The 20,834-nt window shown below is 38.1% G+C and overlaps 1 protein-coding gene across 1 annotated transcript in view; it reads right to left on the reverse strand.

Annotated features, from left to right (window-relative positions):
- The window catches only part of HMCN1 (hemicentin 1), a 551,217-nt gene that overhangs the window by 419,582 nt on the left and 110,801 nt on the right, over positions 1-20,834 (reverse strand). The window contains exon 2 of the mRNA XM_064276506.1: positions 8,720-8,790. Within this exon, the coding sequence (XP_064132576.1) occupies positions 8,720-8,790 (71 nt within the window). The remainder of the gene's footprint in view (positions 1-8,719; positions 8,791-20,834) is intronic.

Here is a 20,834-nt window from a genome sequence, read left to right on the forward strand (position 1 = left end):
TCCACGTATTTTCGGACTTATTCCTCTTCGTTTTTTTTTTTTTAAGTTGATTTTATTAAAAGACTTCACAAAGGAAAATTAAATTATGTGTGAAGCTTTTCAGCTTCTGGGAACAACTACCTATATAAAAATTAGAACTACAATTGCTATTGCAGAAATACTTTCTTTTTTTAACATTTCAAATATCTTACTAATATGCTTTTTGTTCTTTAAAACATTGGATAAAAGGTTTGAAAGCGTATCACTGCCAATACTAGTTTCTGAAAACCAACAAGCTTTATAGTTTCTTTTAAAGAATGTGACCCTGAGGCAGGACTTCACACTCCATATTTACAAGGGTATTAATTCCCAAAGCTCTGTGTGATTTGAATACCATTTGTTGTCATTTGTCATTCCTGTTCTTCCCTAGAGGGAAACCTCATTTGCTTTTTAAGTTACTTCTCTATATTCCAGATGAAAGAGGATAAAGGAAAATGAAATTAATGTTATAAATTTAATCATTTAATTTAGGGTTTTTTTTTTTTTTGCTAAGTTATTCTTGGCAAATTTTAAATTGCTTTGCCTCAAGATACTTCCACATTTCTATAAGAAAAATAGCTGAACCTAGTGTAATGTCAATGGGTGATTACTTAATTTACCTCAAAACAAATTCAATTTTCTTATTTTCTAAACTATTACAAATATACAAAGAAAATTTTAAAAGATTTTTTATTTGAATCCAAGTTAGTTTTAAGGGGACAAGAATCCATGTTGCCTTTTATACCATGATTTTGGAAGAGCATGCGAGCATGCATGGCATGAATGGTTTGCGATCTGCTGCTAACCTAAAGGTTGGTGATTCGAACCCATCTAGCAGCTCCATGGGAGAAAAGCCTGGCAGTGAGCTTCCACAAAGATTGTTGCTGTTAGGTGGTATCGAATCGGTTCCAACTCACAGCAACGCTCTGTACAACAGAAGGAAACACTGCCCGGTCCTGAGCCATCATCATGATCATTGTTATTGTTGCAGCCACTGTGTCAATCCATCTCGTTGAGGGTCTTCCTCTTCTTTGCTGATAGTTATTTTACCAAGTGTGATGTTCTTCTTCAGGGACTGATCCCTCCTGATAACATGTCCAAAGTACATGAGACAAAGTCTCCCCATCCTCGCTTCTAAGGAGGATTCTGGCTGTACTTCTTCAAAGACAAATTTGTTCGTTCTTCTGACAATCCATGATATAGTCAAGCTCTTTGCCCACACCATAATTCAAAGGCATCAATTCTTTTTCGGTCTTCTATATTCATCACTCAACTTTCACTTGCATAACAGGTGATTGAAAATACCATGGTTTGGGTCAGGCGCACCTTAGTCCTCAAAGCGATATCTTTGCTTTTCAACACTTTAAAGAGATCTCGTGCAGCAGATTTGCCCAAAGCAATGTGTCGTTTGATTTCCTGAATGCTGCTTTCACAGGCATGGATTGTGGATCTAAGTAAAAGGAAATCCTTAACAACCTCAATATTTTTGCCTTTATCATGATGTTGCTTATTGGTCCAGTTTTGAGGATTTTTGTTTTCCTTATGTTGAGGTGCAATTCACACGAAAGGCTGTACTCTTTGGTCTTCATCAGTAAGTGCTTCAAAGCCCTCTTTGAGTTCAGCAAGTAAGGTTGTGTAATCTGCATAACGCCGGTTGTCAATGAGTCTTCTTCCATTCCTGATGCCCTGTTCTTCTTCATATAGTCCAGCTTCTTGGATTATTAGCTCACTATACAGATTGAATAAGTACGGTGAAAGGATACAACCCTGACGTACACCTTTCCTGACTTTAAGCCACTCAGTATCCCCTTGTTCTGTTCAAACGACTGCCTCTTCGTCTATGTACAGGTTCCGCATGAGCACAAAAAAGTGTTCTGTAATTTCCACCCTTCACAATGTTATCCATAACTTGTTATGATCCACACAGTTGAATACCTTTGCAAAGTCAATAAAACACAGGTAAACACCTTTCTGGTATTCTCTGTTTTCAGCCAAAATCTATTTGACCTCAGCAGTGATATCCCCCGTTCCATGTCCTCTTCTGAATTGAGCTTGAACTTCTGACACTTCCCTGTCAAAGTACTGCTGCAACTGCTTTTCAATGATCTTCAAAATTTTACTTGCGTGTGATATTAATGATGTTGTTTAATAATTTCTGCATTCTCTTGAATCACCTTTCTTTGGAATGGGCACAAATATGGATCTCTTCCATTCAGTTCACCAGGTAGCTGTCTTCTAAATTTCCTGCAGCACTGCATCCACTTGTTAAAATATCTCAACTGGTATTCTGTCAGTTCCTGGAGCCTTGTTTTTCAACAATGCCTTCAGTGCAGTTTGTACTTCTCCCTTCAGCACCGTTGGTTCTTGATCTTATGCTACCTCCTGAAATGGCTGAGTGTCAAGCAATTCCTTTTCGTACAGTGACTACGTGCATTCCTTCTATCTTCTTTTGATGCTTCCTGCATTGTTCGATATTTTCCCCATAGAATCTTTCGATTTTGCAACTCAAGGCTTGAATTTTCCTTCAGTTCTTTTAGCATGAGAAATGGTCAAGAGCAAGTTTCAGAGTCTCTTCTGACATCTATTTTGGTCTTTTCTTTCTTTCTTACCTTTTAAGGACCTTTTGCTTTCTTCATGTATGATGCCCTTGATGTCATCACATAACTCAACTGGTCTTCAGTCGTTAGTGTTCAATGCATCAAATCCATTTGTGAAATGGTCTCCAAATTCAGTTGGCATATGCTGCAGGGTGACTACAAGTCGGAGTTGACTCAACGGCAACAGAAGAAAATACTCAAGGTCATACTTCGGCCCTCAGGGACTTGCTCTAATTTTCTTCAGCTTCAATGTGAACTTGGATATGAGCAACTGACGGTCTGCCCCCAGTCAGTCCCCGGTCTTGTTCTGTTTGATATTGAGTTTTTCCATTATCCCTTTCCACAGAGGTAGTCAATTTGATTCCTGTGTTTTCCATCCAGTGAAGTCAGCATTTATGTTGCTGAAAGAAGTATTTGCAATGAATAAGTTGTAGCTATTACAAAATTCTATCATACAATCTCCAGCATCATTTCTATCACCAAGGCCTTATTTTCCAACTACAGATCCTTCTGTGTTTCCAACTTTCACCTTCCAATCCCTTGTAGTTAACAATGCGTCTTGGTTGCATGTTTCATCAATTTCAGATTTCAGAAGTTGTTAAAAAATCTTCAGTTTCCTCATCTTTGGCATTAGCGGTTGGTGCATATATTTGAATAATAGTCATATTAATTGGTCTTCCTTGTGGGTGTATGGATATGATCCTCTCGCTGACAGTGCTGTACTTCAGGACGTATCTTGAAATGTTCTTCCTGATGACGAATGTGACGTCAATCCTCTTCAATTTGTCATTCCTGACTTAGTACATCATACAATTATCCGATTCAAAATGGCCAATACCAGTCCATTTTGGCTTACTAATGCCTAGGATATTGATCTTTATGCGCTCCATTTCAGTGGTTAAAGCAATGAACTGCTAATCAAAAGACTGGCGGCTCAAAACCACCACCCACCCCACAGGAGAAAGATCTGGGTGTCTGCTTCCATAGATTTACAGCCTTGGAAACCCTGCAGGGTCTCTACAAGTCATAGTCCACTCAATGGCAGTGTTTTCTTTTTTTCTCCCCAATTTTTCTAGATATATACTTTCGTACATCTTATGTTCTGATTGTTAATGGATCTTTGCAGCTGTTTCTTCTCATTTTGAGTACTGCCACTTCTGCAAACGAAAATCCAAAAAGCTTTACTCCATCCACATCATTAAGGTCGACTCTAAGGAGGCCGAGCTTCCTTAGTCATATTTTGAGTATCTTCCAACCTGAGTGGTTCATATTCCAGCACTATACCAGACAATGTTCCATTGCTATTCACAAGATTTTCACTGGCCAAATTTTTCAGAAGTACACCGCCAGGCCCTTCTTCTTTGTCTTAGTCTGGAAGCTCCACCGAAACCTGTCCACCATGGGTGACCCTGCTGGTTTTTCAAATACCAGTGGCATAGCTTCCTGCATCACAGCAACACACAAGCAACCACAGTGGGACAAACTGATAGATGCATGGGGCCATAAAGATTACACCGAAAAAACCCTATGGAGTAGTTCTACTCTGTAACACAGAGGATCACCTTGGGTTGGAATTGACTCAGTGGTGACGGGTCTGGTTTTTTTGGTTATTAAAAATGATAAAAGAAAAAAAAAAAAAGAACCAAAGAAGTTCTAGAAATTGTACACAAAACAAAATTTATTGTCTCAGACTAAAATTTTATTAAATTTATTAAGTATCTCAGGTTGGTTTATGAAGTTATAAAATATTTTCTAGGCATACATCAAAAAGAAAACAAAACATATTCTTTAGGTTAGGTGTTATAGTAATGATGCAGCCTAGAATCTTTCCCTATTTGATCATTAATGTTCCCCGCCCCCCAGTAATTTAAAAGAGAATAATGCACTAGAAACTTGGAAAGTTAAAACACTTCCATGGTATCCCCAGTGCCTGTAGCAATGCCCAATGTTGAATGAAGGAAAAAAGAAAATGTTTTCTTTCTTCCGTGGCTGGTTGCTCTAATTAAGCATCCCTCTTAAGATTCCAAAACAATGAAACAATAAATCCCACAAGATTCAGTCTGTCCAGAGGAAACCTCCAGAAGAAAGGGACACCACTTTCATTCTAAGAGAAAAAGATTGATTGCTGTCTTGAACAGAGCTTACATGACCTTATAGAGTCACTCTGTATCAGGTTCAATTCCAGAGGATTACGGGGGAGAGAGCTGGGGAAAGTATTAATGGAATATGAGTCAGAAATCACGATCCTTCACCCTGGAGATGAATGGAGCAGGGAGGATAAGGGCACTCCCAGAAGATCCTTCTGAACAAAAGAAAGGGAGAGGCAGGAAATCAGGAAGTTCTGATGCCAGGATGCGTTGAGAATGCAGATACTTCTAATCTGGACAGATTTTCAAGAAAATAGCCCAGCTGTATTCTCACAGAGGGAAAAAAAAAATGAATACAGTAAATCCCTTTCTAATATTCTATTGACTAGAAATCTCCATTGCTTGGCATTTCTGAATCTATAATACAACGAAAACTGATAAATAGGTTTGTAAAGTATTTTTTGTACAGTCAAGTTTAAATTATATTTAGTATAATGTTACTGCTAAATTCCATTTTTTAAAAAGCCACCCATGTATGACATTTATTTATTCAACAGCTATTTAAAGCCCACTCTGTTGTAGACACTGCTCCACGCCACAGGTCTTGCCCTTAGAAGATCACAGTAGAATAGAAGAACATAAGCATTTAAACAACCAGGGCAATTAAATTCTCAATCCCATGACCATATACAGGATAGAGTTTTCTATGAATGATTTTTCCCAGATAATCTGGGTGTCCAAAGTGACAAAGAATTTGTTATGTTCGGGGAGATAAAAGGAAGCAAGTAACTAATGACTGAAAAAGAACAGCGTGGTCTAAGAGAAGGGCAATAGAAGATTGTTCGTGAGAAAGAAGAAAATTTAGTAAAAGAGGAAAATAGTCAAGGGATGACTGTATAAATCTATTCAGATAGCTATGAAATATAGTCCAATTTAGTATATAATGTAAAAATAGTGGGATGAACAAGAAAAAAAATCACCACTGAATGCATATTTGGAATGTCAAACTTTGAGTTTTTCACCATATGCCCCCATTATGTGCAGCTCCGAATCAAGGAATTTGCCCAACAGTGAAACCAATCAAAATACTATACTTCAAACCTTGACGCAGACCATTAATCTGCACATACTGGCATATTCATTCATTTATTCATCACAAAAGTGGGCATATTCTAAATAGCGGGTATTTTACTAGGGGATTCAAGGATGAGCTAAATCAGATGCAGTCCTTCAATGTGAAACCCCAACTGCTTTGTGATGGACCAAGTAAAATACAGTCATAGCAAGATATGACCAAGCCTGAAGGGATAGGGCAGGATTCTCCAAGGATGTGTCATTCAAGATGAAACTCTGAGTATGAACAGACGTTTAAACGAGGTAAGGGGAGTGTAGACATGAGGGGCAGGATGAAGAAAGACTGCACATCTTATGCAAGGAGAACAGCATGTGCAAAAACCCCATGGAAGGAAGGGTGAGAACATAGATATGAGCAGAATCTGTGTCTAAACCAGAACTGGACTGAGGGAGAGAGTGGCACTAGATGGGGCTGAAAGGTAGGCAGGTCTCAGGTCATTCAGAACCTTGGAAAGAATCTGATGAGATGAGTGGAGGTGGGGATGAGTGAATGGGGACTAGGATGAAGAAGTTCAGAAATGTGTTTTGAGATAATCGTGTCTGCAGAGTTGAGAAAGCACTGGAAAATTTGCAATGGTCATTTAGAAGAATGGGAGATTTAATTGACCAAAGAAACATAATAGGATCATGGGAATATTAAGAGTTCAGTTGAGACAGGGATTATGAATTTACAGTGGAGTCAGCTTGACATATTATATGACTTTCATAGCAGTTGGTCACCTGTGGACAGGCATGAATAATGCAAGAAAGTGTGGTCATCCAAGCATGAGGTGTTTTTCAGGTGATTTGAACAGAAACACAATAAGCAAGGGAGTAAAAGTTTTGTTTTTGTTGTTTTTGTTGTTGTTTTTTTTGAAATGATAGAACTCTAAACTACGATGAAGCAAAGAGAAGAAAGGCGGGAGCTAATGGCCTGGGAGAAAATATAGAGGCCAATGGACTGAAGCACTTGATGGGAGTGAAAGAGCGGCTGTAGTGAAAAGCTGAACCAACAAGCTGGGTGAACAGATGGTTGTTGTTGGAAGTTAACATGCTCGAATTAGTGATTTGAGACATGGAATAGTTTGGGGTGAAGACAAGGTCCAGGGGGTGTCTGTGTGAATAGAGTCTGTGTGAATAGAGTGGATGAAAGGTCACTGAAGAAGAGAAGGTTCAACTGAGGGGGTACTGGGTAGGTCATCCCCATAAATGTCGAAGTCACAGAGAATGATGGCCGCCCTGGAGGTGGAAAGGTAGCCAATAAACCAAGTGTCAATAGCTTAGGTGAATGTGAGAAATTGGCTAAAAAGTCTGTAAATAACAACAGAGACCTTGAAGGGTAATACAGCAAAACTGCCTCAAGGAAGCATGTTTTTGTAAACAGACTGGAGAATAATGATCTGAAAGCAGCATACCTACCCTACTTCCAAGCCCTGTTTTCAGAATAAAGTTGAAACCAATGTTATTCATCTTCTCTAACAACAAAATTAATGGAGGCTGGGTGGCATAAGCAGTTTGCAATAGGCTTCTAACCCAAAGGTTCGTGGTTCAAACTCACCAAGTGGCACTGTAGAAGAAAGATCTGGCCAACTGCTTCCATAAAGATTACAGCTAAGAAAACCCTATGGAGTAGTTGTACTCTATAACACGTGTGGTCGCCATGAGTTGCAATCAACTAGACAGCAACAGGTTTGGTTTTTGTTTTTGTTTTTTAATAACAAAATTAGTTATCCTTACAGCCAACAATTTCATATAGTCGACTTATAGCATAGAATATCAAAATTATCTTAGTTATACCTGTTGTGGGGGAAGAATTATTAACTGTTCCTTATGTTTCTAAGTGAAGAAAGAAACTCAATAGAGCAGGGGTTGGCAATTTTTTTTTTTTTTCTGTAAAGTGTCAGATAGTAAGTATTTCAGGCTTTGTAGACCAGATGATCTCTGTCACAACTCTTCAACTCTATTGTTGTAGCATGAAAGCAGTTTCACAAAAACCAAAAAACCAAACCCATGCCGTCAGGTTGATTCCGACTCATAGTGACCCTACAGGACAGAGTAGAACTGTCCCATAGGGTTTCCAAGGAGCAGCTGGTGGATTTGAACTACTGACCTTTTGTTTAACAGCTGAGCTCTTAACCACTGCACTGCCAGGGCTCCATAAAGGCAGCTACAGACAATGCATAAATGAATGGGCATGGCTGTGTTCCCTAAAACTTCATTTACAAAAGTAGGCAGTGGGCAGCATTTGGCCCATGGGCAGTAGTTTACTGACCCCTGTTCTGGAGTCACACTCTTGGTCTCTCTCTTTACCCCATCACTCATTCTTCCTCAGCAGAAGATTGACTTATCTGACTGGCAAATTTGGGAGAAGGAACTGGGTAATCCCTTCTGGGTCTTTCCTTTGCAATTTTCCTGCCCACAGAAAGCATTTTTTCTGGTCATTCAGCAGTGTTAGACATTATGTCAGTAAATCTGCTGCTGTCGAGTCAACTCAAACTCATAGCAACCCTATAGGACAGAGTAGAACCGCCCCATAAGTTTTCCAAGGAGCGGATTCAAACTTCCGACCTTTTAGTTAGCAGTCATAGCTCTTAACCACTACGCCACCAGGGTTTCCAACTATTTGAGTAAGGACATCAAATTCAAGGAACTGTTAGCAAGCCACATTCTCTAAACACTGTATTCGTAATAAAGATAATAATATTTTGAATTCAATATGTCCCACTTCCATACCTACTGCTGCTCAGCTGGTTCAGAAGTCAGGAAGGAAAAATAGGTGGTGTTTGTTGGGGTCCCTAATAACCCAACGATTACTTCTTTCAGATTTACAAGTAAGGAAAATCAGCCAAAGATCCATGATTTTCCATCCTCCCAGAAAAAGTAAAATTGAAAGCAAGCACTCACCTGAACATATAGCTCTCTGAGTTCATATTGAAATTTCTTGGGATCGGTGGTAATTGTAACTGGGCCAATTTCTGTAAAGATGAAAACAACATAGGTCAATAAATAGTAATCAGTAGCATTAATTTACTGTCTTTTCAGATGCCTCGTCACTTTGCATCACGTTTACTTAAGAAGAAGAAATAGCAAAACGGGAAAGACTATATCTCAATAGCTACTAAACTATAACTTACAATTTACTGTAAATTATCATACCAAAAAGAGTGAATTCTTAGCTTTGGGAAATGCCAAAGGGAGTAAAAAATGGCACAGGATTAAGAGTCAGGAGGTCCAGTAACTGTCCTCTCCTACTCTCACCAGTGGAGGAGTATTTATTGAGCACCTATTTTGTCGATAGACTCTAATCACTTATTCACCCTATAGTTCAGTTTCCTCAAGTATAAAGTGTAAAAAGTATCTATGACTTTTCCGTATATTCAAAATAAAAAGTATAGTATGAAACAAACAAGTAAATAAACAATCCTTTACTGCAAGTTACAGATTGAATTGTATCCCCCAAAAATATGTTTTGTAAATCCTAACCTCTATGCCTGTGGTTATAATCCCATTTGGGAATGGGTTGTCTTTGTTATGTTAATGGCACAGGATTAGCGCAGGCTGTGTCAGAAACCCTGGTGGTGTAGTGGTTAAGTGCTAAGGCTGCTAACCAAGGGGTGGGCAGTTCGAATCCACCAGGCACTCCTTGGAAACTCTATGGAGCAGTTCTACTCTGTCCTATAGGGTCGCTATGAGTCGGAATCAACTCGACGGCACTGGGTTTGGTTTTTTTTTGGGGGGGTGTCTTGAGTCAATCTCCTTTGAGATATAAAAGAGATTAAATAAGCGAGGGAGTAAGAACAGACGGAGGAAGAGAGACTCCAAGCCACATGAAGATTGCCCAGGAGCGGAAGCTCAAAGAGGATCTTCCTCCAGAGCCAACAGAGAGAGAAAGCCTTCCCCTAGAACCAGCACCCTGAATTCAGACTTCCAGCCTCCTTAACTGCGATAAAATAAATTTCTGTTTGTTAAAGCCATCCATTTGTGGTATTTCTGTTATAGCAGTACTACATAAGTAAGACACTGCATATCCCCTAAAGTTATTAAGACCTTGGAAAAGCGCAGATACAAGGATGTTAAAAGTGCAGGAAACAGTCCCTATCACTTCCTTCCCCATGGTTGGCTGGCCATCCATCACTATCACCATTCTCCTGAGCTGGCTTTGCCTGCTAAAATTTTCTTTGGGGCTGTGGCAGCCATCACACTGCTCTGATATATTACACAAACCACTGCTTTAAATAGGAAACTGTGGGGCCACTGCATTTGCTAGATAGCCAAGAACTAAGTCAGGGGAACAGTAGGAGCCCAAACACCAGTCTGGGTAAGTTGATTTTTTTTTTTTTTTTTTGAAGGGGTAGGACATAGTATATCTGTAGTAAGTAGTGTAATCCCCAAAGCTCAAGCTCTTAAATAACAAAAAATAAATCTTTAAAATAGATAAACTGAAAGTAGACTTTATAGAAAAAGTATCATGTATTTAAGCAATAATATTAAAATTCATCTCAGTATCATGTGCAAAGACATTAGTATCTTAAATTCCCAGGGTGGATAAAAAGTTTCCTATTTTTTTTCTAATGAAAATATTGGCTGTATTCAAAACTATAATGTTCAACCACAATACAGGATTATAAAGATACTTAAAATTTAGTTTTACAAAACATTTTCTAGCTTCAAAGGCATACTGCTAGTAAAGGACTTAATAGTCTCAACAGACAGTAATTAATTAGCCAGACCTTCCATAATGTGCTACACGTGGTACAAAACAAGGCTGTGGGATTTTAGAAATGAATGAGGTAAAATTGAAAAGGAGGCACCATTTGTCTGACATAACCCACGTAATTTTCTTAGAAATTACATGAAAAAAAAATACCTCCACCCTTCACTATAGATCTTAGACAACTTGCAGTACGAAAAAGGAATGGCAAGGAGATTGGAGAAGCTAGCTGTGTGAAAATGCAAACATCTGCGTTCCATACAAAGAAGACCAATCATTAGCTGCGTAAAAGGCATTTCCCAAGTATATGGAAAATCGGAGCAGCCTACTCCCTCAAGACTAAACAAAGGCATATTTGCAATGGAATGCAAAACAGCAAAGAATATGCCAGGCAGTTACACCCTGACATATAAACTGTCAGCGGCATTGTCAAGCCAAGCTTCTATGTTCCTACATGGGATAATACTGAAATAATCCTAGAATTTAAAACTCGAGAAGTACAAATGAATACAAACAATACCAGAAAAAAACAATTACATAAGACTAAAAAGTGTAGGCATGTAGGAACATCGCCTATAATAATAATTAAAAAAAAAATAGCTCCGGATATACGCCTGTTCTACAAGAGTGGAGATGAAGGGATGCTATTAAAATAAAAGCACTGATTAGTCTTCATTTTAGTTACCCAGGGACTCTCAGATATACACCTGTTCTCAACAAAGATAGGAAATCTCTGCCGAAACTCATGAATAAACATTTTTGCAAACCACACTGGACAGCTGAGATAAATCTTTTATCAATACTCAGGAGAGGTAAAGGCTTGCGGAGCTGCCATATCCCTCCAGCTGTAAGCATCCTTTCCAACTATTTTGAATTGAACGATATAACTCTTTGGCAAAATCAACCTTCCTCCCTTTCAGGACTTGCTCCCATTCCAGTCTTTCTCTTCACTCAGTAGAGTCCTGTGCCAGCTGTGTCCTTAGCAATTTCCACTTCCCTTCCTTTTTGCTCATGTTGGTTGCATCCCCTGCCAAGCCTTTGATGGCATTCAGCAGGTACAACTTTGTCCTCTCTTCCTGCCTGAACATGGTCCTCCATTGCTTATAAAATTAAATGCGAACTTGCCAAAGCACTCCGGGACCTCTCTTCTATTTATCCAGTCTTCAAACTTTATCAACACCCTTAGCATGAAGCTCCTGCTCATCCTCACCATCCCCATTGTCCTTCATCTCTTATGCATCTCTCATTCTACAAGGCCCAGTTTAAGCCCTCTCCTTGAATCTTTTTCTAATTTTCTATAAGTTGTTTTGATAATGCTTATGTAATAAAAACATGGGAAGAATGAAGGTGCCTAACATTTAACAAAATACAGAGACCAGCTCCACTTTGTTGAGTTTACCACCTTGTTTACAAAGAAAACCCATCAAAAAAATATTACAACCATGGATCTCCAAATTGAATCACAGACCCAGAAGGGGTACTAAAGATCATTAGACTCAACCCCAGTACTTTACAGACAAGAAAACCTGAGGTCCAGAGAAGAGGGAATGGAAAAACTTTGATGGTGAAGAAAGAGGTTAAGATTTTCAATAGCATTTTCTACACTAAGCAACCTGCGCAACTGACTGAATTTCCCTCTTTTCCAAGTTCCATATTCTATCCGATGGTTATGTCACTGCCAAATTTCTCCTTCTTTCCTCTGACAATGGGAAGGATGGGTCATGCTCAAATAGCCCCTAATCTGACCACACGATACCTAGAATTCTTTATTGTCATATGCCTGGATGTTATCTTTAATAGAACAATTTTTTTTAATGTCATAATATTTAAAAATTAATGTTAATACAGTAACTAATGAATTTGCTTTCCCTAACTGAAATCCTGAACCTGTACTTTATTTCTGAAATCTTCCTTGATTCGTCCTGAAAACAAAAAAGTTTCTCCTGTTTTAATCACTGCTGTCTCATTACCTTTTTCATGCTTCTATTTTCTGCACTTATTACATTGTGCTGTAATTATGTATTTACATTTTTATCTTCTCCACTAGACCATCAGGATTATAAGCATGTTTGTTCATCCTTGTGTTATCACTCTTACACAGTATTCACTATAATTAAACACACAAAGAAACACCACTGGAAAATTCCTGCTCAAATCTATTTAACAAACATTTATCAAACACTTACTATATATGGTTGCCACTGGTACCACAAGGATGGGTTATCACAATACCATGTACCTGTGACATCATAGCATCTACTACATGAGATTATGATTGCCTGATTGCTTTTCCGTCTCCCCCACTCGATTTTCAGCCCCTTGAGGAGATGGGCTGTCTCAGTGTACATGTAGTAGGTTCTCAAAAAATATTTAAAGATGGAAGGGAGGGAGAGAAGAAAAAATTAAAGTCAAATCCAAGTCTTCATATCCTTTATTTCTTGTTCTTTTCACATCGCCATGCCTCCGTACTAGAGCTAAACACCCTACTACGAAATCAATGATGACACCGATTAGTCAACTGATTGGTACTAATTTGCAGCTACTAACCAAATGGCTGGCAGTTGGAATCTACTCAGAGGTATCTTGTGAGAAAAGGATTGGTGATCTTCTTCCAAAAGATCCAATGAAAACCCTGTGGAGCGCAGTTCTACTCTGAAACACATGAGGTTGCCATGAGTTGGAATCAACTCCACAGCAACTGTTGCTTTATTTATTCATTTTTTTGTAATATTAGCTAAAATGGCTTGTTCTTTACTTTAATCAAGCTATTGATGCAGATGATCAATAGACATAATTTTCGACATATAGCTCATTTCAGAAAACAAAAGAACCACTCAAGTAACCTGTATTAAAATACAAACATAAGAAACATTTCATGCTTCCAGAGAACGCTTTTGATTTAAAAAAAAAAAAAAAAAGTGCCTGAAATTCTAAAGCAGTCCTTCCTCTTTGCAGTAATTTTGTTATTTCCCGTTTCCTAGGGATTTATCGGATGATTGGACACAGTTCCAGCATCTCAGCCATTGTTCTCTTAATCTGAGTTGCTGGATTGTACTTGAGAAAATAATGGAAAGAAGTTTACAATGTAATATTTTCTTTCACTGCTTCACTTGGCAAGATCAATATCCAGTTCCTCACTTCCTTTTTCCTTTCCACGAACAGATTTCTGCTCCTTATAGGTTTTCTTTACTCAGAGTGGTTCCTTGATAATTAGGAGAATATTTACTGCTGCCTTCTCGGGTCTAAATACTGCCTGTACATGATTTGATAAGAGTGTTCACAATTTCATTCTTCTTTTTTTTTAAGCAATTCTTGACTTTATATAGTTACAAATGAATAAACACGTGAAAAACTAAAATGAGAACCCTAAACTGCATTATCCACCACCCATCTGTCAGTTTGTCCTACTGTGGTGGCTTGTGCTATGATGCTGGAAGTTATGCCACTGGTATTTCAAATACCAGCAGGATCACCCATGGTGGACAGGTTTCAGCACAGCTTTCAGACTAAAACAAACTAGGAAGAAAAGTCTGGTGACCTACTTCGAAAAATCAGCCAGTGAAAACCCGATGGATCACCACAGACTATTGTCCAATATAGTGCTGAAAGATGAGCCCCCTAGGTTGGAAAGCACTTAAAATACACAGTGGCCACAACAATGGACTCGGTCGAGCATATCAACAATTGTGAAGATGGGCAAAGGCCCGGGCAACATTTTGTTCTGTTGTACATGGGGCCGTTATAAGTCAGAGCTGACTTGACAGCAACTAACAACAAAAACAAATTGCGTTATAAATGAACCAATCAGTATTTGCTAGGCATTACAGAAGAGGAAAAGAAACACATGGATCACGAGGCCTAACATGATAGAAGCTTAAATGTAGTTAAAAACTAGCAAGCTATTAAAAGTTAAGAGAAGTCTAACCCAGCATCTGAGAGCAACCAAATGATACAGAACAGATGGATAGTAAGTTCTCTCAGCTTCCAGAGGCAAGAGAGAGACCTCTGAGCTCTAGAGAAATACACAGTGAAGACACCAAGGAATAGAGACAAGGAATGAGATGGGACTTGAAGAAAGCACCAGATTTAACAGAGGGTGACAAAAGAGAAAAGAAATTCCAGGCTTCTAGACATGGACTGCTCAAAAGCCCTTCAATGGATCAAGGCTCAACATGTTCTCCTCTCAAAAACTCTACTCTCAATCAATTAATTTAACAAATCAATTCTAATGTCTTTTATGTACACAGGATTGGAAGTGTAAATATACATATTCAAAGCATTAAAGATTTTATGAATAAAACTAGTAAATTATGTTCCCTGCTTTGGAATGCTACAGAAAATCAGAAAGTTACATTTACTTTCACTCTTTTCAATTTGATCTACAAATACTCTCTCCAGATTTCTCCATTCTCAATTATAATGTTGCTATCCAAAATCATTTTTAAATTATTTGCACCTAAGCCACAAAAACAGGGCTGTTCTCTGATTTTCAGCCGAGCTAACCCCAAGTATATTTTAGGACTCATTTAACTGAGTACATGCTTCCTCGCATTAGAGCAGGTAATTCCTAGGACAACTTAAAGGCCCTTACTGACTGTTTTGGCGATGAAGTGATATATTCGCTGTGTTTTATACAATTAAGGCCAGTGATGAATTCATGTATAGCATGCTATGTAATATTTAAGAAAAGAGCATTCTGCTCCACTATCCAAAAAGTGTGTTCATGATGACATGATGCGCTGTATGGTAACCTTAAATATTTGCATTTTTTTTAAAGGCAGAAGGTATATGCACAGTGCAAGGATCATTTCACTTCATGAGCCGCTGAAGCAGGATATGGGAAAAACCATGGACATAAATTCATGAATTCAGAAATGTTACACAGCTGTTTAGAACAGGAAGCGAGGAAGAATGCAGTAATAACTGACGCAGGGCTTTGAGGTATACTGAGTGGGATGTTATTGCTTAGGCTGGCCTTCAGCCAGGGCAGCAGCACACTTGCAAAAACAGCCATGGGGTTTTTAATGTCCAACAAAGTACAGACTCTGAGTCGTACACTTAATCTTAAATACAAAGTGGCATTTTTAACCTCCAAACATATCCCACGCATTGGCAAGGTATTTTCACAGACGAGAAAGCGTGTAATATTGTACCTTACGCTATTTGATAATGCGATAAATTTGATTTCATTAAAAAGCATCCCAATGTCATCAAGGTACTCCAAAAGCAAACAAAAGAAAATAAACATCACGTTCAAGAACATTATTTAAATTTCAATAATGACATCCTTATAAGAAAATGCGTTTTAAAATTTAGGATAAAAATATTGGAAATCATTTCAAAGTTTTAATTGCTCTTAGATCATTCTTTAAGGTGAACGTTTTCCTAAATAAATCTAGATATCAGATAGGGATAAAAAAAAAGAAAAATTATAGACATAAATTTAAAAATGTTGTTTGAGAAAAAATATATATACATCTGTTTGCAAGCCCTTAAAAAAGGATAACTGACATTGTCCAAATTTCCACATTAAGAGAACAGACTTAACTTCAGCCTTGATTTTGTCTACAAAAACTAAACAAATTTATGCAATCCTTCGATCATATTTTCAGGGAAAACATAATTCAGTGATCCAAAGGACCTACTTACAAAGTAAACATTTTATGTGTAAAAATATGAGAATCAGACACATTGCCAAAAATATGATAGACGCTTTTTAAAATACATATAAAATGGTATGTGTGTGGTTTTGCCTAAACACTTCCATTGATTTATTTAAGAAACAGACACTACATACTTAAGGATACTTCAAATTGTCAGGAGGATGCAGAAACAAATACTTTTAAAGAGAAAGTCTTGAATATAACAAAAAGAAATATCTGGCTGTGTCTTACAAATTAAAGGGCCAGCTTCATGGGTTCTTGACCAGTGCAGTTTACAGGGCCCCATCTCCACAGGGCCCCCACTTTGGGCTTTCATGCTTTGCAGCCACTGTCTTGAAATTCTTAATAATTTTATCTTTGAATTTGTTTTGTAAGTGAAGTCCAATGGGAACATGCACTGGGGGCTTGGATCCTTGGCTCTTGCGTGGTCCCAACTCTCTTCTCCTTCAGCAGAATTGTTCTCTGCCATCTGTTTTCCCACTCTGATGCCCCAGGCCCTACCCCAATGTCCTCTCCCTGCTCCTGTCACCTTCCAGTCCCAAAAGAGGCCTGGATGTGGGTGTGGAGAGGGTTGAAGTCCGGGCTCAAGTGCCCTGCACCATCTCAAAACGAGGTATGGTGGTGGCAACCCCCTCTCCAGACTGGCAGCACTGCAGTGCTGGCAGGAGGCCGGAGGCCAAGTCTCAGCGGAGGCGAGCCTTTCACCCACTCCCAGGCCAGGTACCACCCACAGTGCAGCGATGAGGTTTAATTAGCCTAGGGAGTTGCCTGTCTTCCAAGGGTTGGGGCAACAGAGTCCATGGGAAGGAGAAATGTCTGACGGAACTTCACTAAACATCCTCCTTCCAGCCAGGGAACACGCCTGCATGCGGCAGCTGGCGGCAGGAAACCTGGCTGCTCCGCTGGGGAGGAAGGAAGTCAGCATTCCTAGGCAGGGCCTGCATGTGACTGTGATGGTCTGTGCTTACCCCACAGGTATCCCCACAAGTATCACAAGTATCCCTGCACTCAGGAGCGCAACCTCACAGGAGCCATACCTGGGGCATCCTCCCTTCCTCTTTTCAACCTTCTGAAGTCTGGCTTAAATTATTAGGGTCAATTTTTATATTTTTTATATTAATTCATTTATATTGTGCAATGTCAATTTTAAATGCAAATATCAGAGCATATAACTCCTAGTGGAATACCTAACAGAGCCCTGGTGGCACAGTGTTTAAGCACTGGGGCTGCTAACCAGAATCTGCAGTTGGAACCCACCAGCCACTCAGGGAGAGAAGGATGTGGCAGTCTGCTTCCCAAAAGACGACAGCCTTGGAAACCCTATGGGACAGTTCTGCTCTGTCCTATAGGGTACCTATGGGTGGGAATAGGCTCCACGGAAACAGGTTTTTTTGGAATCACCTAAATTATACAACTGGTATTTCAGGGCTTGATCCCAGATGATGCCTCAAACTGACCAGAAGAGAAAAACACAATCCAGGCTTAGGAAGCTTGGGAGGAGGAACTATTTATAAATCTAGAGACAATATGACTATTACAGGTTTATCATGACACTAGGCCAAGTAGTACTTCTCTTGAAAGACATAAAATATTTTTTAAGAAGAACTAAATATTAAAAAATGTGTATTTTCCTGCCAAGTTAATCTATAGATTTAATGCATTTACCATAAAAAAAACTCAAAGGTATTTTTTTGGGCTTGTTTGTTTTTAGAACTTAGCCAAGTTATTCTAAAATTTATTTGGAGAAACACGTGGGTAATTATACCAATGGAAATGGACAAAGGAGGGCTGTAGAAGGACATCACAGCATTAATAACTAAGGCTAGGAGAATAAGAGTGCTGGAATACAAATAGATATGTAATATCAGATGTGTAATAAGTGAAAAATAATGAATAATGTATATACAAGCTAGCATTTCAAGACAAAGTGGATAAACTGGATTATTTCTTTAAAAAATGTTTAATTCATATTTTACAGTATATAGCAAACTAAAGCCTAAAAGATTAAATGGCTAAATAGAGCCATTATAATTATTTTAAGCAAATATAAATTAGAATGTATATTAGATCGATAGGATAACAATTTTTCAAAGCAATATATAAAGTCACAAGAGAAAATACTGACAGATACGAAGCTACAGAAATTAAAATGAAAATTAAAACCTAAAATAAAGGAGAAAATTTATATCAACTAATCTACACTATTTAAAGAGATTATCCTAATTTATAAGAAAGAAATAAGGCATTGATCAATGCATAAAAGGAAAAGTCATTAAAAGTAGGTAAAAGTAGGGCAACAAAGAAACAAGAATAGGAACAATGTTCACACTGGGTTATGGTCAAAGAGATGCAAACTGCAAAAACTTGAAGAATTTATATTGTATAGAAAGAAAACTTTTTTTTTTCTTTTTTAAGATCGTTACTCAAATCAGTGTTACTATAAATCTGGACCATTCATACCGTTGGCAGGATTACAAGTGGTTACCACCATCGTGAAATATAGTTACTTCATTATTAGGTATTTTAAGTCTTGTGATAAAGTCATTTGCCTTTTCATTATAATTCACTGAAAACAAACAAAAAAAATTGACATTATTGGGATGTCAACAAAAAAAGTCACAAGAGGTAAATGAATAAAAACGAACATATGATCCTTTAAATAATATGATGTAGCATTAGTCTAGTGTTCCAGGTAGAAACGTGAGCAAATGTTTACCATATAACTTTAAATAAAAAAGCAAAACACAGAATTCTATATACCCTTTGATTGTGACTACCTATAAAGATACAGATATATAAGGACAAATTCTGAAAGGTGACATTAGAATTAAAATTGATATATGGCATAGGTGAGAAAATAAATACCCTTTTCTTCAAAAATTTCAAATTAATGTTTTGTTTTTATAATTCAAGAAGAAAGGGAGGAATTTCACTTGATCACATACAAACTAGAAGTTGTTGTGTTCATGACACTTTGGTTGTCTGTGGTTATTAATTTGTTTATAATGGTCACTGGGAAAGCACTAAAATATTTCTCCGCATTAGGCAACTTAACAAGGAAAGCATTTATTTGTGGCATTACCCATTCATGCTGTGAGGGGAAATATTTAAGTATTTAAAGTCTAATCAAAACAGTCATTGTCTGGATATGGTGTTCTTTTTCAATTCTCTCCCTTTAAGCTTTCATCTTTCACTCTTGGCAATGTCACCTTCCTACCATTAGTCTTGACTGAATATACAAAGAAGTCCTTTTGATTGACTGAAATGAAACACCAAAATCCAACCACAGCCAAATTTTAATTTTCTTCGGCTGCTTATTTTTTACACTCTCTTACAATGATGTAAATCTGTTCATATTTACATGTATATTTTTCTTTTTCTCCATAAAAATATGAAATATCTAGTACAATTATAAATACTCAACATGAAACTGAATCAGCAATGTGAGTATCCATTTTAAATTTAAATGCTGCTTCTAATACGAAGAAGTCCAGAGTAGTTACATTAGTCGGTAATTAGAAGCATCCCAGATTTGGAAGTTACATAGTCTTTAAGGTCAATGAAGTTAATTACTTCATTCCAATTTAAATCTTCTTCAAAGACATTTTCGACATAAAACAGGCCTGTGCACTGTGCTGATACTTGATAATGAGAAAGCATGCATATCCGACCTACCCCACTCCCTCTCTTCACAAGTCACCAACGCTTTGCAGCAATTGCAAGGGGAGGCGTGTGTGCCCCCCACCACCAGTAGGCTGTGGCATATATCCAATACTTTCCAAAAGCTATAGACAAGGAACAAGAGACATTCTGTGGCAGTTCTCTGGCATGGCAGTCGTCAGTCCACTCCTACCAGCTGGTATCACACACAAGGTTTCAATTCCTCACCTCCAAGTTCTCATGCTTCCCTACTTAACTCTGAAGAACATTCCTGTTAACTGATTACATCAAGCCTTCTCTTTAAAACCTGAACTCCAAAAGGCAGGGATTGTTTCTTTGTCATACAATCTGTACTTAAACCAAAATGCAATAATGAACATGTGTTTTACAGGCATTCGTTAATAACAATTAGTGGGTACACTGAAAGGGAGGTTTAGCGAAGTGAAGTTCCCAACCAAACTATTAAGTGTTTAGATTGTTGCAGATTCAGACCCAATAACGAAATCTACAGAGCCTAGGTGAAAAGTGGCATAGGATTTCATATTGTTCACTCACATGGCCCACCTTTATACTAAAGGCTTGATCTAAGTGGGAGTCTATTTTTTTGGTTACAAGCCCAGGCAGCAGAGTAAAAACTACTTGGATTGGAATTAAGAGACTGCTGCATACTAGCTATACAAACATTTTTGTTTGTTTTTGTGTTTTGTGTCAGAGAGGGGGAGTCAAATTCCTTAATCTCAATGACTTTCATTTTCCTCTTCAGGAAAATGAGATAATAATCATATCTATAACACAGAGTTGTCATAAAAATTTAATGAGAATAACATGCTTGCTGCAATGCTTGGGTTAGCTCAAACCAAAAAAAAAATCAAACTTTGATTCCGACTCATAACAACCCAGTAGAACAGAACAGAACTGCCCCACGGGTTTCCAAAGAGTGGCTGGTGGTTCGAACTGCCAGCCTTACAGTTAGCAGCCATAGCTC

The sequence above is a fragment of the Loxodonta africana genome, chromosome 25 (assembly GCF_030014295.1).
Source record: "Loxodonta africana isolate mLoxAfr1 chromosome 25, mLoxAfr1.hap2, whole genome shotgun sequence".
Classification (NCBI taxonomy): Eukaryota; Metazoa; Chordata; class Mammalia; order Proboscidea; family Elephantidae; genus Loxodonta; species Loxodonta africana.